Raw genomic sequence first — 14,233 nt, forward strand, 5'->3', positions numbered from 1 at the left:
TTTTTTTTTTTTAAATCTGAACATTCCTGTTGCTTCTTTTTTTTTTTATTGCTGTGCTTGGTTTCAATTTCATTGTCGCCTCATCCGTCTCAGTCTCTTCTCCAAATCCGCCTTAGACATCAGACCCTCCTCCTCCTCTCCTACTTAGACCCCCTTGTTTTGGAAGTGGCCTCTCCAAATTTTCTACATCAATGCCAATAATTCTACTCTTCTAGTTTTTTTGGGCCCAATTCACTTAAATATATCAGGTTAATCAATTGGCCGATGGAAATTACTGTAAGGTGTGAGCATGTGTACGGCCTCTGTTGGTCAAGAAACCTGAGCTGCGCTGTCTTTGGGTTTCATATGTTATTTTTTTTTTGCTAATAAAAATCTACAAAATGTTGCATGCATTTGCATTTAACCATCCTTTACTTTGATGGCCCAAAATAAAATCTAGTGGAACCGGTTGTCTGCAGAAGGCACGCAATTGTCAAAAACACAACATCTGATATATCAGGATCTTTATCAGATCTGACTTTTGACACAGAGATCTCTACCACAAATTTCAACATGAACAAAGTAAGGCAAAATTGTAAAGTGGGACAAAAGTGATGAATGCTAAACCAAATGCTCTTATGACCCTATGACACTTGGTGGAAGCACCATCATGCTCTGCAGAAGCTTTTCCAGCAGGACAATATCCCTGAACATACACACAAACTTTTAAAAACACATAACTTTCTTCCCAACTCATGAGGATCTTTTCCTTTGTATTGGTGTAAAACAAAAAAAAAATCATATTAAAATTCACCCACATTTGTGGTCTCAACACAACAAAATGTGAAAACCTTCAAGGAACATGAAAACTTCTCAAAGGCTCCCTACCTGCTGCTTATGTTTTTTTTTAATTTGCAGCGTCTTGGAGGTTTTGGGTGCCAAAACTAAAAGCCACAAGTTGCATTCTTGGAAGTTCTCCGTTTCAAAATGTGTTTATAACAGAAATAGTTTCCTTATGATGCCCTGTCTGCCTTTTTTTCTACTTGTAGATGTTGTTTTGTTAGCTCTGTTTACACCAAGATTATAATTCATCTCCTCTCAAAACAGCTTTACATGTCAGCAATTGAAAAAAATGGTAATTTTACAATATTTACTGTTTTCATCAAGACGGCAAGCTAACAAGCGTGCTTTTCTTACACAAAGATCAGTTTAACACTAAATAAAACTCATTCTAAAAACAAGAAGAACTTAAGATTGACTTTACATTGTTTCATTTTCTTCATTGAATTCCACTGTAGCATTTATTTTCCCAGGTAAATGTTTTCCCAAAAATACAAAATACGTTATTATAAATTAAATACCAAGTGCTGAGACGTTATTCTCGTTTGGTTTTTGCTGCTGCACACCTGCAGTCAAACTGCATGACATTTGATCAGTTCTGTTTCAGACGGCGTTCGCGAAGCTTCAGTGAGTCTGGATCAAACATGTGAAATGTGAAGGATTGCAATGACGTTTCTTAAGCCGCTGAACAGAAACCTAAAGGGAACTGCTGCTCAGTGAAATCGTTCTTCTGATCCGAGTTGCTATTGGATTTTAAAGCTACCAGCTGAGCTTCTCGGTAAAATGAAGCCAGCTCTCAGTTGTAAACCAATAATTACTTCAGATCAAATCTACCCTCCAAAAGAAAAGAAGTTTCCATGAACGCACTCTCCTGGTATCATCACAAAAGACATATTCAGACTGAGTTTGTCAAATATTTGGAAAATATAAAACCTGGAATCCGTTTGACTTGAATGAAAGTTAGAAGGGAGTTTACTAAATATTGCTGATTATCTTGATTCTTGTACATCTTGTACACGAAGCGGATTTTCTCTACAGCCTTGGATTTTGTGAAATCCTGCAGTGGGAATCCAGTCTACAGCTGTGATTTTATAACAAATATATGTTTCTTAAGAGAAAAAATATATGACTTCATACAGAGCCAAATTTACAGCTATTTGAGGTTCTGGGCTGGAGCCAGTTTCAGTCCCTGATCCACAAATTATTATCATTTTTTTAATCCTACGATACTGTACCGTGATAGGTAGGCTTACACATCAACTAGTAAGAACTGATGCATGGTTAGTTTAAAATGTCCCCTGGCAGATCTTCATGAAATGTTTGTAAAATAAACATTAAAAAATAATAATAACTTGATGAATCTTTGCTTCCCCAGGACGCTGGGCCCTGGGCTACCGCCCTTGTACGCATAACTTTGTGTTATTTTGGGCAGGTTGTTGGGATTATTCTGAAAAACAGTTTAGTTCAGTCTCTAAACCTTTGTGGACTAAGTTGAAATGCGGAATAAAACCTTTGGGGATTTGGACTCGCAGAGAAAACAGGGAATATATTGTCTGCTGCTTGCTTGCCTCATTGTCAGACTGAATTTTACACTTCTGTGTGCCAAGTTGTGATTTATTTCAGGTTTTGTCTCCCGGTTGTTTGTGATTTTATGTTCAGAACATTACGCTCAAAATGTACCAGCTGCAGAATGAAAGTAACGACTGCGTATGATTGAATAAAACATTTTAATTGGTATTGCAATGGGAACTTTTCAGGTTTTGGGGAGGAAAGGACATGTTAAGAGTCTGGTAGGATAGAGGGGGCAGGAGGTGGAGGAGGAGGAAGAGGAAAAGGTGGAGGGGAGGGAGCGTTTTCTGAAGCGAGGGGCCATGTTAATTTGGGAAAAATGTAAACAGCATGTGTAACTGTTCAAAGCGTGACCGACTCATTTTATATCAGCCCCCCTCCCCTCGCCTCTCCTCCCCTCTGGGTGCTCCTAACTTCTGTCAATCTGCACTGCATTAACCCCTCTGCAGCCAGTTTCCCCTCTCCTTTTATCTGTTTCTCCTTCCTGTCCTTCACACACACACACACACACACACACACACACAAACGTAACCTCTTCGCCACAAACCTTCCTGACTTCTTGTATGCACCGTGAAGAATTGGCTTGAGCGAATCAGAAGATGTGAAGGAGTTCAGCTTATCCTCCCTTTTTTTCCACATCTCCCTCTGTCTCTCCTGCTTCCTTTGTTTCCTCTGATTGGAGCTCCCTGATCCAAGACACACTAAAGGTTTTATCTGAAACACACCAAGTCTAATGCAAGCCTCCAGGCAGTTTTTTTTTTTTTTGTCTTTTGACAGTGTGAGAGTGTGTTCTGCAGCATCAGGCAGAAAGGGAGCTGTGTGGAGTCAGATACAGTTGAACCTGGAGAGATTAATGCTCTGAGAGTCAAAGGCAATGTCTTATTGTGTATTTATTTGCTCTGCGTGTCAAGGGAAGCAGCTTAGCTTTATATTTATTATCTTTTTAAAAGTTCTACTGAATTTGCTGGTAGTTTAATATTCTCCACCTTTTGGCCACCCAGACGGGTCAAAGGATGAAGGTAGAAAAGAGAAAAAGGCGTCCAGTGCAGGATTTTACCACAGATTCTCCTTCTGTCTTTTTTTTTTTTTTTTTTACATTTCCCTTCCTTTTATAGACGAGGAGAAGCAGCCGGGCCAGTCATCCCAAGAGGACACACTATGTGTGTGTGTTTGCATGCGTGTGTGTGTGTGTGTGTGTGTGTGTGTGTGTGTGTGTGTCCTCTCACACCCTGACTAAAGTGAATCATGTACTTTCTCATATCACTGACAGTTAACTAGACAGGGGGCTCTGGCTGCTCTGACCCGTTTCAACCTTGTCACACGTTCAACTTTTAACTTTTACTTTTGTCTCTGTCATTTTACTTTCACCCCAAACGCACTTTTTTATTTGTAATGGATTTGTTCAGCGTTTATTTAAATTTTTGTTCTGTGTCAGGTTTCAGCAGTGGTGCCACCTGTCTATGCTTGACATTGATTATTTTATTTTAATACTAAATGAATTTAAAACGGATGAGTACATGAGTATTTATTTCTAAATCAAGTGTGCTACCCCCCAACTTTAGTAGTTCACACTCATCTGGCCATTTTGTGAATTATTTAATCATTTATTTGTTGTTTTATTTTTTGTATCGTTCAATCATAGTTCACTGTTTTTAAAAAGTCTGTAAATAATTCCAACATGACATGCTTAGGTCAGAAAATAGAGCTGTTGTTGTGTCCGTAGCCAGTGAATTTTGTGGCGTTAAAATGAATAAACATGCTCCATCAAATCATCTTGTGTTTTTAAGAATTTTTTTCATTGGACCAACATTTTAAGTCCTTTCATTGCAACATGAATAAACAAAGTCTTTAGATTCTGCCATGACTTTTGGTTTTGATGTGCCCCCCACCTCATGGCTACCCCTGACAGTATTTACCGGAGACGCACCTGCATTAAAGGCCAATTTGCAAGTCATTAATTTTTTTTTTGGGGTGGGGGGGTAAAAAAAAACCCCAAAGGTAAATAAGTCAAACATTTTTTGAAGAGTTTAACTGACATCACAGTTGCTTTTACAGCTTATAAAAATCAAATGCTAATAATCTTACCTCTACAAAAGCTGCTCATTATCTCCAGCTCTGTTTATTCCGTTGTTAAGGGTGAAAAAAAAAAATTCTTGACGTCTTGGCTCAACTTTCTGAGAGAGAGAGAAAAAAAGCGGAGATAAGTCAACAGGTGATGTCCTCCCTCCGTTTTCCTGAAATAAAAATCAACAAGCGACGTGACGAGCCTAACGCAGGACTTTCTCGCCGACTCGTGTGGTCCGTGTGACAAGACTGCATGACGGCGGAGCCTTTTTGTAGCCTTTTCCTCCTCCTCTTTTGCTCCCATTCCTGCCCTCCTTTTCCATCCTTGTCTCCTCTTCTTCCCTCGTTATCCTCTCCCTCCCTCCTCCTTCCTCGGTGATTCACCGGGGTTGACGCACCACTTGACAGAGCCGCTCAACCACCGGACTTGTCACAACTCATTCCTGCCTCTCATCCGCTCGTCATCCCGGCGAACACAACCTGACTGCGGCCGTTTGATCTGTTAATCCGCGGCGCTTTAACGAGGAGACGAATCCGCCTGGATCAGCTGACCGGGAGGCCAGGAGGACCAGGCAAACCCGACAGTGCAGGAAATAAGTCATTACTGCAATGCCCTCTCTAAATTATATGTGGAGTGGTTCTCGTGTGAATTTCATTTCACCAAAAATTTTGGGGGCAAATGCCATTTATTTATTTATTTATTTATTTATTTATTTATTTATTATGATGGTAATAAAAAAAATTACTTTAAAATACCCAGTGAGTGAAATCGTGTTACAACAAAATAACTGAAATTACTATAAAATAAATTCGTCTACTTTTTAAAGTTGATGAGAGATTAACTATTAAATAAATAAGTGTTGAAACAATCCTCGAGGTATTTGCCCTTCAGTTTTAAATTCAAATTTAAATTAATAAAACCCCTGAACGATGTCAACAAGTCTTTCATCTCTCTCCTTTCTAATTGTTTTTATTTCTTCCTTTATTATTATTTTTTTTTCTTTTTAAATCTTCATTTGGTTTTGCTGTTGCCTCAGAAATCCCACGTTAGAATCCCTTGAATCTCTCCTGTGCGTGCTTTTTCTCCGGCTTGTATTATTTCCACGCTCTAAAATAAGTGTTGTTGTTTTTTGTTGTTGTTGTTTTTTTAAAAATCCAATTTACCTAAACATTTTAGGTTAATTAACGTGCTAATGTAAATTATCATTAGGTGCGAGTTCATGTGTCGTCAGAGGTTTATTGACTGCTTGGGACTACAACACCAAACAAACCTCACCATGCAACGACGTGGCAGCCAAATAGACGTTTCGTTTAAGAAAAAGCAAATAAACTACGGCGACCTTAACATGTAGAGAATAAAGCTGTAAAAGATTTAGAAAAATAAAAATAAAAATAAATAAAAATGCATACTTAAATCATTCCCGCAGCTCTTAAACATAGTAGGCTATTGTTATTATTTTTATTATTTTTTAAATAGCCATTTCATTCACGTTTAGAGAATTATATCTGCCTATATATATTTTCGCTTTCGTGCAAATAATCCCCACAGACTTTTTTTTGGTAAAAATCCTCCTTAATCAAGCCGAGATCCAAAAATCCGTAAAAGTCAAGCGGTGAATGAGTTTGAATAAAGTGGCCTACTTATTTGAGCTGACAGTCGAGATCCTCAGGGCTGGATTATTCGGAGCAAAGAGGAGACCTGGGACTCAGTTCTTGTTTTTTATGGAACAGGAGATTTATTTGGGAGAGCGCAGCACTGAAAGTATAATCTTACTTGACAGAGTGGGAGCCTTAAATGGGTTATGATTTAAGACAGGCCTTCAGGCCCTCTATTCAGCATGTTCTATTTGGTTGGTTAGTTTACTGCCTGTGTTTAGTTTTTTCACTTTTTTTATCGCATTCTTCTATGTGTTTAATGAAGACAGAATATAAAATAAAACTCCACTGGCCACACAGTTGTTCTTTCTCAGCAGGTTAATCTTGTCAAGACCTTGAAGAACACTGCTCTGTTCTTAAACTTATAAAAATGATATTGTGTATTTATTTATGCAACGAGTTAGGACATGTACGTTTGATTCTGAATAATAATAATATAAGTTAAAACTAGTCGCGCCTTTTCGCACTTAGCATTTAAAGCTCTTTTGGGTCAGAGTATGCAGTTTGGGAATAGACGTAGTTCTTATCAGAATCACTCTGCGCCCTCCTGTGGCAGTTGTTTGTTACTGCAGTCAGTTATGATCTGCGCAAACTCCCTTCCGTCTTATTGTTGTCAAATTTGAGTAAGCCAGTAATTTACCTACAATATATTGTTGCTTTCAATACATTTCATTACACTTTTTTTTAATACATACATAAACCAATATTTTTTCTTTTTACTTAGCCGGACGTAGATACAAATACCGCTTGCTACTTCCTGTGACGTAGCGCTAGCTCCTGATGCTACACGCGGGAAACAGAGGCTCGTCAGTGAATGTAAGGTTTCACGTTTTCATACGGTATTTTCTGTTTTAGATAGAATTAGAGTCAGTGGGTATTATGAGGCAGCGGAGATTGCAAAGCGCTCATGAGGGTCATTTCGAGCGCTTTTATTTGACGTTTAAACCTTTTAAATTGTGATTTGTTTTCCTCATGCCGGCCTTGCTCTGTCCGGGCGCTTGATTAAACGTTCGATGTGTCTCTGCTGGGCGGTGTTGTAGCGCGTGTCGTTTACTTCTTTTAAGATTGCTGGAGCCTATCAAGCACTTTAACACAAAAGAAGTGCACCTCATGTATTTTCAGCTAGCTTAGCTGCTATTCTGCTCCTGGAAAATACAAAACTGTGCTCCATTTCACTACAGTGAAATTACATACTCCTCCTTTATATTAACAGTAATTACAGTGGTACTACACCGCCGTTTGTTAGTTTACAAGCTAACTTAAAACTTTCGAGTCATTTGTAATAAATATATCTTGACGTCTTCTGACTTGAGTTTTGAAGTAACACATGTGCTTTCCATAATCCCTGTGGATGTGTGTGTCTGATCCAGTTCTTGGTCTCTCTGTAGAGCATCAGTCATCGCCTGCAGCCAACATGGGGGACATGCTAGAGTTCAACGAGATCTATCAGGAGGTCAAAGGCTCATGGGTACGTAACAGCACCATCTTTTTACTATATGACCCACCCAGTTAAAACAACCTAATTTTGTTTTTAACCTGTTTAGACCAAAGCTTATAGTGCCTTTGAAAAGGATTCACGCCCCTCATTATTTGTCATAAATACATATACCTTTTTTGCCAGCTAATGTTGTTTTTAAAAGTGCAGTATGAATAAATTTGATAACTTTTATCTGCTTTCTTTTTGAGTATTATGAAAAGGGTAACCCAGATCTGCGTTGTGTTCCTGCAGAATGACGGACGGCTGCGTTTCAGCAAACAGAACGTGGTTTATAAGAGCAACAAGACTGGGAAGGTGGACAACATCCCGGCCGGAGAGCTCAACCATGCGCAGTGGAGGCGCGTGTGTTTAGGCCACGGCATCAAACTCGGCACCAGCACTGGGCACATCTACAAATATGACGGCTTCAGGGACACGGTAAGCTCTGCTTCTGTGTCTATTTAGCTAATCATTCCCAAATGACTCGGTCCGATGGAGTTCTTGCTTCTCCAGATTAAATATTGCTGGGAAATAAAAATGTTCCTCAGAACGATTGGGCTTTTCCTCCTGACAAAGCTTTCGTTTTAAAGTGTCTTCTGATAAACAGCTACCCTTCTTTCCCTGTTGTTTCCTACAGAAAAACTCCAGTGCGCTTGGTGTGAAAAGGGCTGCCATTTGGCTGGCTATAAGTGCATGTGGGTTTCTGTCAGAGTCCTGTGAATCAGTCGGTTCCTCTCCTCAAACCTATAATGGGATTAATGAGGGAAACCAGCGCCAGCATGCATGTTTCATAAACAGTGCAATCATCGACTCTTCTGGGTCGGTGTTTATGTCAATTCACTGGAGCAATTAAGCTCACAAAACAAGATGGTTAGGGAAAAAAAATCATTGTTCTTTTGTCTCTCACATTGTTTTTAACGCTCTTTTCTCGGAGCGTATGGAGAACGTCAGGATGCAACTGTAACACAGGGATGAGGGTGTGGGTACAACCTGCAGGCTGCGACTGTCTCCTGGGGTTAATCAGCATATTTTTGGTGGAAGATAGATCCTCTGGTTCTGGAGGAAAAGCCGTGATGTCATTGTTTATTATCCCACAGTTAGTGTCGGTAATCGAGAATTGGCGAGAGATTTAGCTGCTGGCGTGCGGAGCAGACAGTTTGATTTATCCGTCCCTGTGAAATGTCCTGAGGAAGATGGCGAATCTCTGCCAGAGAGTCTGTCGAATCGCCGAGCTGCGATCGTCTTCGGGAGGCTGACGGCTCCTGCGATACTTCTGCTCAGGCTTAGCAGTGAAACCTCTTCGGTTCTCGTTCTGTTTGTGCCCAATTGCATATTTCCATCGTAACAGTAGGTAGCTTATTTTTTGGCAGAGCTGTCTGATATTAAAACAATGATGGTGATTTTGCAATAAACACATTTTCCTCTGTTTCCTCATCATGGTGTTCTCAGTCGTTTTCCATCAGGTTTAGCACTTTGGTATGAAATTTATATCAAGTGAGGACATCAGGATAGTAAAAGTCAAAGTATGAAGTTATTGTAAAGCTTGAGTTAAAAAATACACTAGTAAATAAATCCTCCAATTTCTTGCAGTTTCGTCTCAAAGTCCTCTTCATCAAAGCTCACAATCATCTATCATCAATATCTTCTTCAAACACTGTAACCATAACAGCTGTAATTTGTTGTATGTACAAAATCCTCATCTACAGTGTTTAAAGTCCAGTGTAAAATATGAAAATGTCAGAGGTCACTGCAATACACACTTCTAAATGGATACGAATCTGCAGCATGCGTGTAAATGTCTTTCAAAAATGTCCTTCATGCGAGACGGTCTCACATCTACCAGATTGGCCGTCGTAGTTCAAATGTTTTTGTGAACACTGGAGGATACATTGTTTTTTATTCCTGTCATTTCTCTTATGTTGTTCGGTTTATCTTCTTCATTGTTTGGTACCAGGAGTGGATCAAAAGTAAAAGCAAAAATAGAGCTACAGTCCAAAAAAAACACCTTTTTAGAAATGTTATTGATTAGAATCACTATAAGAGATTCGAAGAAAGTCTTTGAAACCCAAAACACAGAGGATGTAGCGATGTTGTGTAAGTGAATGTTTATATCTGTGATGGAAATGAGATGTGTGTTGGTTCGTATTAAACTGGCTTCGGCAAAACAACTCCCGATTTTACGTACGCTTCTATTTACAAATAGTACAAACAGTTCTTTAATCCAGATCAACAAACATCCTTATGACCTTTAGTGTTCACACACACACACACACACACACACACACACGCATGCGCACACACAGGCTCTAATTGGCTCTAATAACTCCATGGACAGGCAGATACCCAGGTGCGTAAATTAGCTGATTCCTCTCTACGCACACTTGCTCGCCACAATCACTTCCACATGTGTTTGTACTGCTGGGATTGTGTGTGTGTGTGTGTGTGTGCGTGCGTGCGTGCGTGCGTGTGTTTCAGTGACCATGTGTTTGTCGCTGTGTGTGCGTCCTCTCCAGTTGTAAGCGGGCCTGCAGGATAAATAAACGAGCTGATTGTCGGAGGACAGACGAGGCGGATGGATTACATTCATCTCCTGTGTTCCCTGGCGGCACAGTCCCAATCACATTGTGATTAATTATCCACCGTTCCTGCTTCCTTCTGGGCTGCGTTTTAATGGGCTCTGACTCGTTCACCATGAAGTCTGTCAGGACTTCTCCGTCTACCGTTTACGCCTCTCATCTTTCTGTTTCTTTGCTGTTTTATTTTTTCCTTCTGCAGGACTTTGAGAAGCTGTCAGAGTTTTTCAAGTTGAACTACAAGGTGGAGTTGTCGGAGAAGGACATGTCTGTGAAGGGCTGGAACTGGGGGACGGCCAAGTTCTCAGGTAAACAAGCCGGCATGGAGTCACTGAAGGCAAACACACTTTGTTTCTGCACAGTCCTTAAACATCTGGAGACCCAGAAAACTAGAATATGGTTTGACCCGTCAAACTTTATTCTCTTTTCCGTCATATAAAAGATTAGAGGGCTCTTTAATTCTGTTTTAGATTATGTTTGTTGCATTTGCCACAACAAGGCTTTTGAGTTGCAGACAAAATCTACAGAAAAATGCAGATTCATTAAAAATCCGAAAGTTTAATCTCTTTTGGTCTTTACATATGCGCTTATATCAGCGTGTCAAAAATAGACCTGTGGTTCGTTAACTAGACAAAAGTAAAGGCCAGACAAAGCAAAGATATTGTGGATAATAAAATCAATCATTTTTTTCCACAAGTGTCCAGAAAAATCTAGAAATTTGAGTCTGGGGAAGCATGGAAATGTCAAATATAATCCAGCATCTCCTGGATGTTTGTGATTATTCAAAGTTGAAAGAAACTCGCTCTTTTCCCAGGACCGCTGCTGTCGTTCGATATCAACGACAACACGGCATTCGAGATCCCTCTGTCCAACGTTTCCCAGTGCGCCACTGGGAAGAACGAAGTCACACTGGAGTTCCACCAGAACGACGACACCGAGGTTTCTCTCATGGAGGTCCGGTTCTACGTCCCGCCCAGTCAGACCGACGAACGACAAGACCCTGTGGAGGTGATGCCTGATCATTTCCGTGTTTTAGCAGTTATTGAAAAGCGGTTCTGGGAACTGATTTGGCTTTATTAGCGTTGATGGTAACGTTGAATGGCTTGCGTGTTTTGTTTCCTCTAGGCGTTCGCCCAGAACGTTTTGTCGAAGGCTGATGTCATTCAGGCCACAGGAGACGCTGTTTGTATCTTCAAGGAGCTTCAGTGTCTGACGCCCAGAGGAAGGTAGGAGAACAACAAAACCATCACTTCAGATTCCCACATGGTGATTAAAAACGTATCAAATCTGCTTTTACCATAACTATGAATATTTATCCTCCTATTCCCTAAAGGATAAACCTGGTTTATTCTGAACAAAAGCAATCATTTGATTTCCCACTTGATTTTAACATTTCACCAATCAAGTATTTTCACCGACTGATGCATTTCTCTTTGACTAAACTTATGTGTTGTGGTCTCTTTTAGCTCCCAAATATATGCTCTCAAGCTCTAAAAGAATAACATTTTTGTTATTTTCTAGTTCTTGTTTTTCCAAATGGATGACACAGACTATCTTGTTTGTATGTTTTCCTAATAAATCTTCTTTTTTTGGTTTAAAAGTGAACAAAAAACAAAGACGTGCCACAGGATACAGCCTTTAAAGCAACAAAGAAAACATACCAATAAACAGAATAAAAACTGACTTTTAAAATGTGTTTTTTAATTTGTCTGTCGTTTCTCTTTCGGCCTGTTCTTACAGATATGATATTCGGATCTATCCGACATTCCTCCACTTGCACGGCAAAACGTTCGACTACAAGATTCCCTACACCACCGTGCTGCGACTCTTCCTGCTGCCTCACAAGGATCAGCGGCAGATGTTCTTTGTGGTGAGTGAACGTCTCTTCCTCCTTTCCAGGTTTCCAGTTTTTCTGTCCTGGAGTTTCACTTCACTCTGATGTTTCTCACCTTCCCTGTTTTTTTTTGTTTTTAGATCAGTCTGGATCCTCCCATCAAGCAGGGTCAGACCCGTTATCACTTCCTCATTCTGCTTTTTTCCAAGGAAGAGGACATCAACCTAACCCTCAACATGAGCGAGTGAGTACATTAGGAGAAGGCTGATTTTTATTGCCACAACCCTGAAGATGGGTCATTAAAGCAACACTGAAAGGCAATAAAATGGGCTTTTCAAAGTTTTTTTAAATTTATTTATTATTTTTTTTTTACAAATGAATGAAAAGTGTGCTATTTACACTTTTATTTAAATATATAACATAAAAGGTTTTCACCATTTTTAAGATATTTTTTAATGTTACTGTTAAAAACATACGTTATTAAAACATTGCTTACTTTATTTTTATGAATAAAATGTTTATTTTCTGTTTACACCTTTGTAGGATTTAGGTTTGTAAAAGAGTCACTTTGTAGATTTTTATCTGTGGATTAAAAAAAAACAACTTTTTGGTTGAAACATGAAAAAATGGCTGTGGAAACGTTTTTTAAGGCATTCTTTACTGCCTTCATGCTTTCCACCAGGTGGCGCCAAAGCTTTGTAGGAGCTATTTTATGGTTTTTAGAGCTTTTTTTATGCTGCTGTTTCTGGTAAAGCCGAAACGGCTTTACCAGTGTGATAACCTCTTTAATTTTCTTCTCAGAAATCCCATCAAATGTTTGCATTCAGACATTCTTATTTTTTTCCTGTCAACTCTACCACAGGGAGGATGTGGAAAAACGCTTTGAGGGCAAACTCAGTAAAAACATGTCTGGCTCTCTTTATGAGATGGTCAGCAGGGTGATGAAGGCCCTGGTCAACCGCAAAATCACTGTGCCTGGAAACTTCCAAGGGTAGGATGCATCTCCAGCACGCTTTTTGAAGGTTTTTATTTCACAATAAATAAATCCTAGTAAGATCCTCTTCTCCTCCTCCTCCTCCACAGCCACTCTGGCGCTCAGTGCATCACCTGCTCCTACAAGGCGTCTTCAGGCCTCCTCTATCCTCTGGAGAGGGGCTTCATCTACGTCCACAAGCCCCCGGTTCACCTGCGCTTTGAGGAAATCTCCTGCGTCAACTTCGCCAGAGGCACCACCACGACGCGGTCCTTCGACTTTGAGATCGAGACCAAGCAAGGAAACCAGTACACGTTCAGCAGCATCGAGAGGTGAGGCCGCCTCGTTCACACGCAGAGCCGTCGCTGTGTTTCAGGTTTCAGCTACGTGGAAAGACGACGGCTGCGCTGGAGAAGAAGAGGAAGAGGCTTTAGTGTTTATTAAAAGGCTTTCTATGTTATCAGATTAACTCCTTTGAGTGTACAGACTCAAAGGCCCTTTTGCTGAAATAACAAAACACTCAAAGCTGTAATGAAACCAAAACTGTACAAAAAATAAAAACATTTTGCAGATGAGATGAAAAAAAAAAATCTTTGTCTGTAAAAATGTTTAAGCTTCACGACTTTCAAACTCTTCAATTTTAGTCAAAAAACATTTTAAATTTCTAATTTAACAAAAGAATTATCAGCAATTTATTATGTATCCTTAATATTAATTTATTGGTTTCCATGGTGCAAAATCTGGACTTCCTGTTTATTTCCTGTGATGCGACATCACCTTCCAGTGCAGTCGTTCTCCTCGTTGTCTTTTTAATTTCTCTTTTTCAAGTATTGATTTTTATTACACCTAAATTATTCTCCTTGTCTTTTTTTTTTCTTTGTAGGGAGGAATATGGCAAACTGTTTGACTTTGTTAATGCCAAGAAGCTCAACATCAAGAACAGAGGCTTCAAAGAGGTAATTTATGAGCAAATTAACCCGTCCTCGTTTGTAAAATTAAAACATTAGAGCAGTTTTCCTTTACAGATATTGATTCATGTCACCCTTCTCCTGTGTGTCTGTGTCTGTACCTCCTGTAGAAGAAGGTGGGTATGGTTGCGGGCGCCTCGTGTGGCTGAAGGAACCCGGGTTGATTGGTGTGGAGTGATTTCTGATTGCATGGTGTGCCGCTGATGGATCCAAGCAGTTTCTGGAGGGATAATCTTGTCAGATTACTTGATGAATCTCAAATGAACTATTGCTAATCATGAGCCGTGTGGATTGGAGGAG

The 14,233-nt window shown here is 39.8% G+C and overlaps 2 protein-coding genes across 6 annotated transcripts in view; one reads left to right on the top strand and one right to left on the bottom strand.

Annotated features, from left to right (window-relative positions):
* clcf1 (cardiotrophin-like cytokine factor 1) overlaps positions 1-4,795 on the bottom strand; it is a 42,214-nt gene extending 37,419 nt beyond the window's left edge. The window contains exon 1 of the mRNA XM_007565855.2: positions 4,474-4,795. Coding sequence (XP_007565917.1) covers positions 4,474-4,492 — 19 coding nt within the window. The 5' untranslated portion in view covers positions 4,493-4,795. The remainder of the gene's footprint in view (positions 1-4,473) is intronic.
* Positions 4,796-4,990: 195 nt separating this feature from the next.
* The window catches only part of LOC103147486 (FACT complex subunit SSRP1), a 14,339-nt gene continuing 5,096 nt past the window's right edge, over positions 4,991-14,233 (top strand). The window contains exons 1-12 of one of the 5 annotated variants that reach the window (XM_016678468.1): positions 4,991-5,077; positions 7,497-7,576; positions 7,838-8,023; positions 10,361-10,466; positions 10,973-11,166; positions 11,284-11,384; positions 11,899-12,028; positions 12,133-12,236; positions 12,855-12,983; positions 13,076-13,297; positions 13,849-13,921; positions 14,044-14,049. In XM_016678468.1, coding sequence (XP_016533954.1) covers positions 7,523-7,576; positions 7,838-8,023; positions 10,361-10,466; positions 10,973-11,166; positions 11,284-11,384; positions 11,899-12,028; positions 12,133-12,236; positions 12,855-12,983; positions 13,076-13,297; positions 13,849-13,921; positions 14,044-14,049 — 1,305 coding nt within the window. In that variant the 5' untranslated portion in view covers positions 4,991-5,077; positions 7,497-7,522. Of the gene's footprint in view, positions 5,078-6,833; positions 6,925-7,478; positions 7,577-7,837; positions 8,024-10,079; positions 10,210-10,360; positions 10,467-10,972; positions 11,167-11,283; positions 11,385-11,898; positions 12,029-12,132; positions 12,237-12,854; positions 12,984-13,075; positions 13,298-13,848; positions 13,922-14,043; positions 14,050-14,233 lie in introns of those variants that run through there. The other 4 variants (XM_007565856.2, XM_007565858.2, XM_007565857.1 and 1 more) reach the window with 4 other exon arrangements.

This window comes from Poecilia formosa, unplaced genomic scaffold (genome assembly GCF_000485575.1).
Source record: "Poecilia formosa unplaced genomic scaffold, Poecilia_formosa-5.1.2 Scaffold183, whole genome shotgun sequence".
In the NCBI taxonomy this organism is placed as follows: domain Eukaryota; kingdom Metazoa; phylum Chordata; class Actinopteri; order Cyprinodontiformes; family Poeciliidae; genus Poecilia; species Poecilia formosa.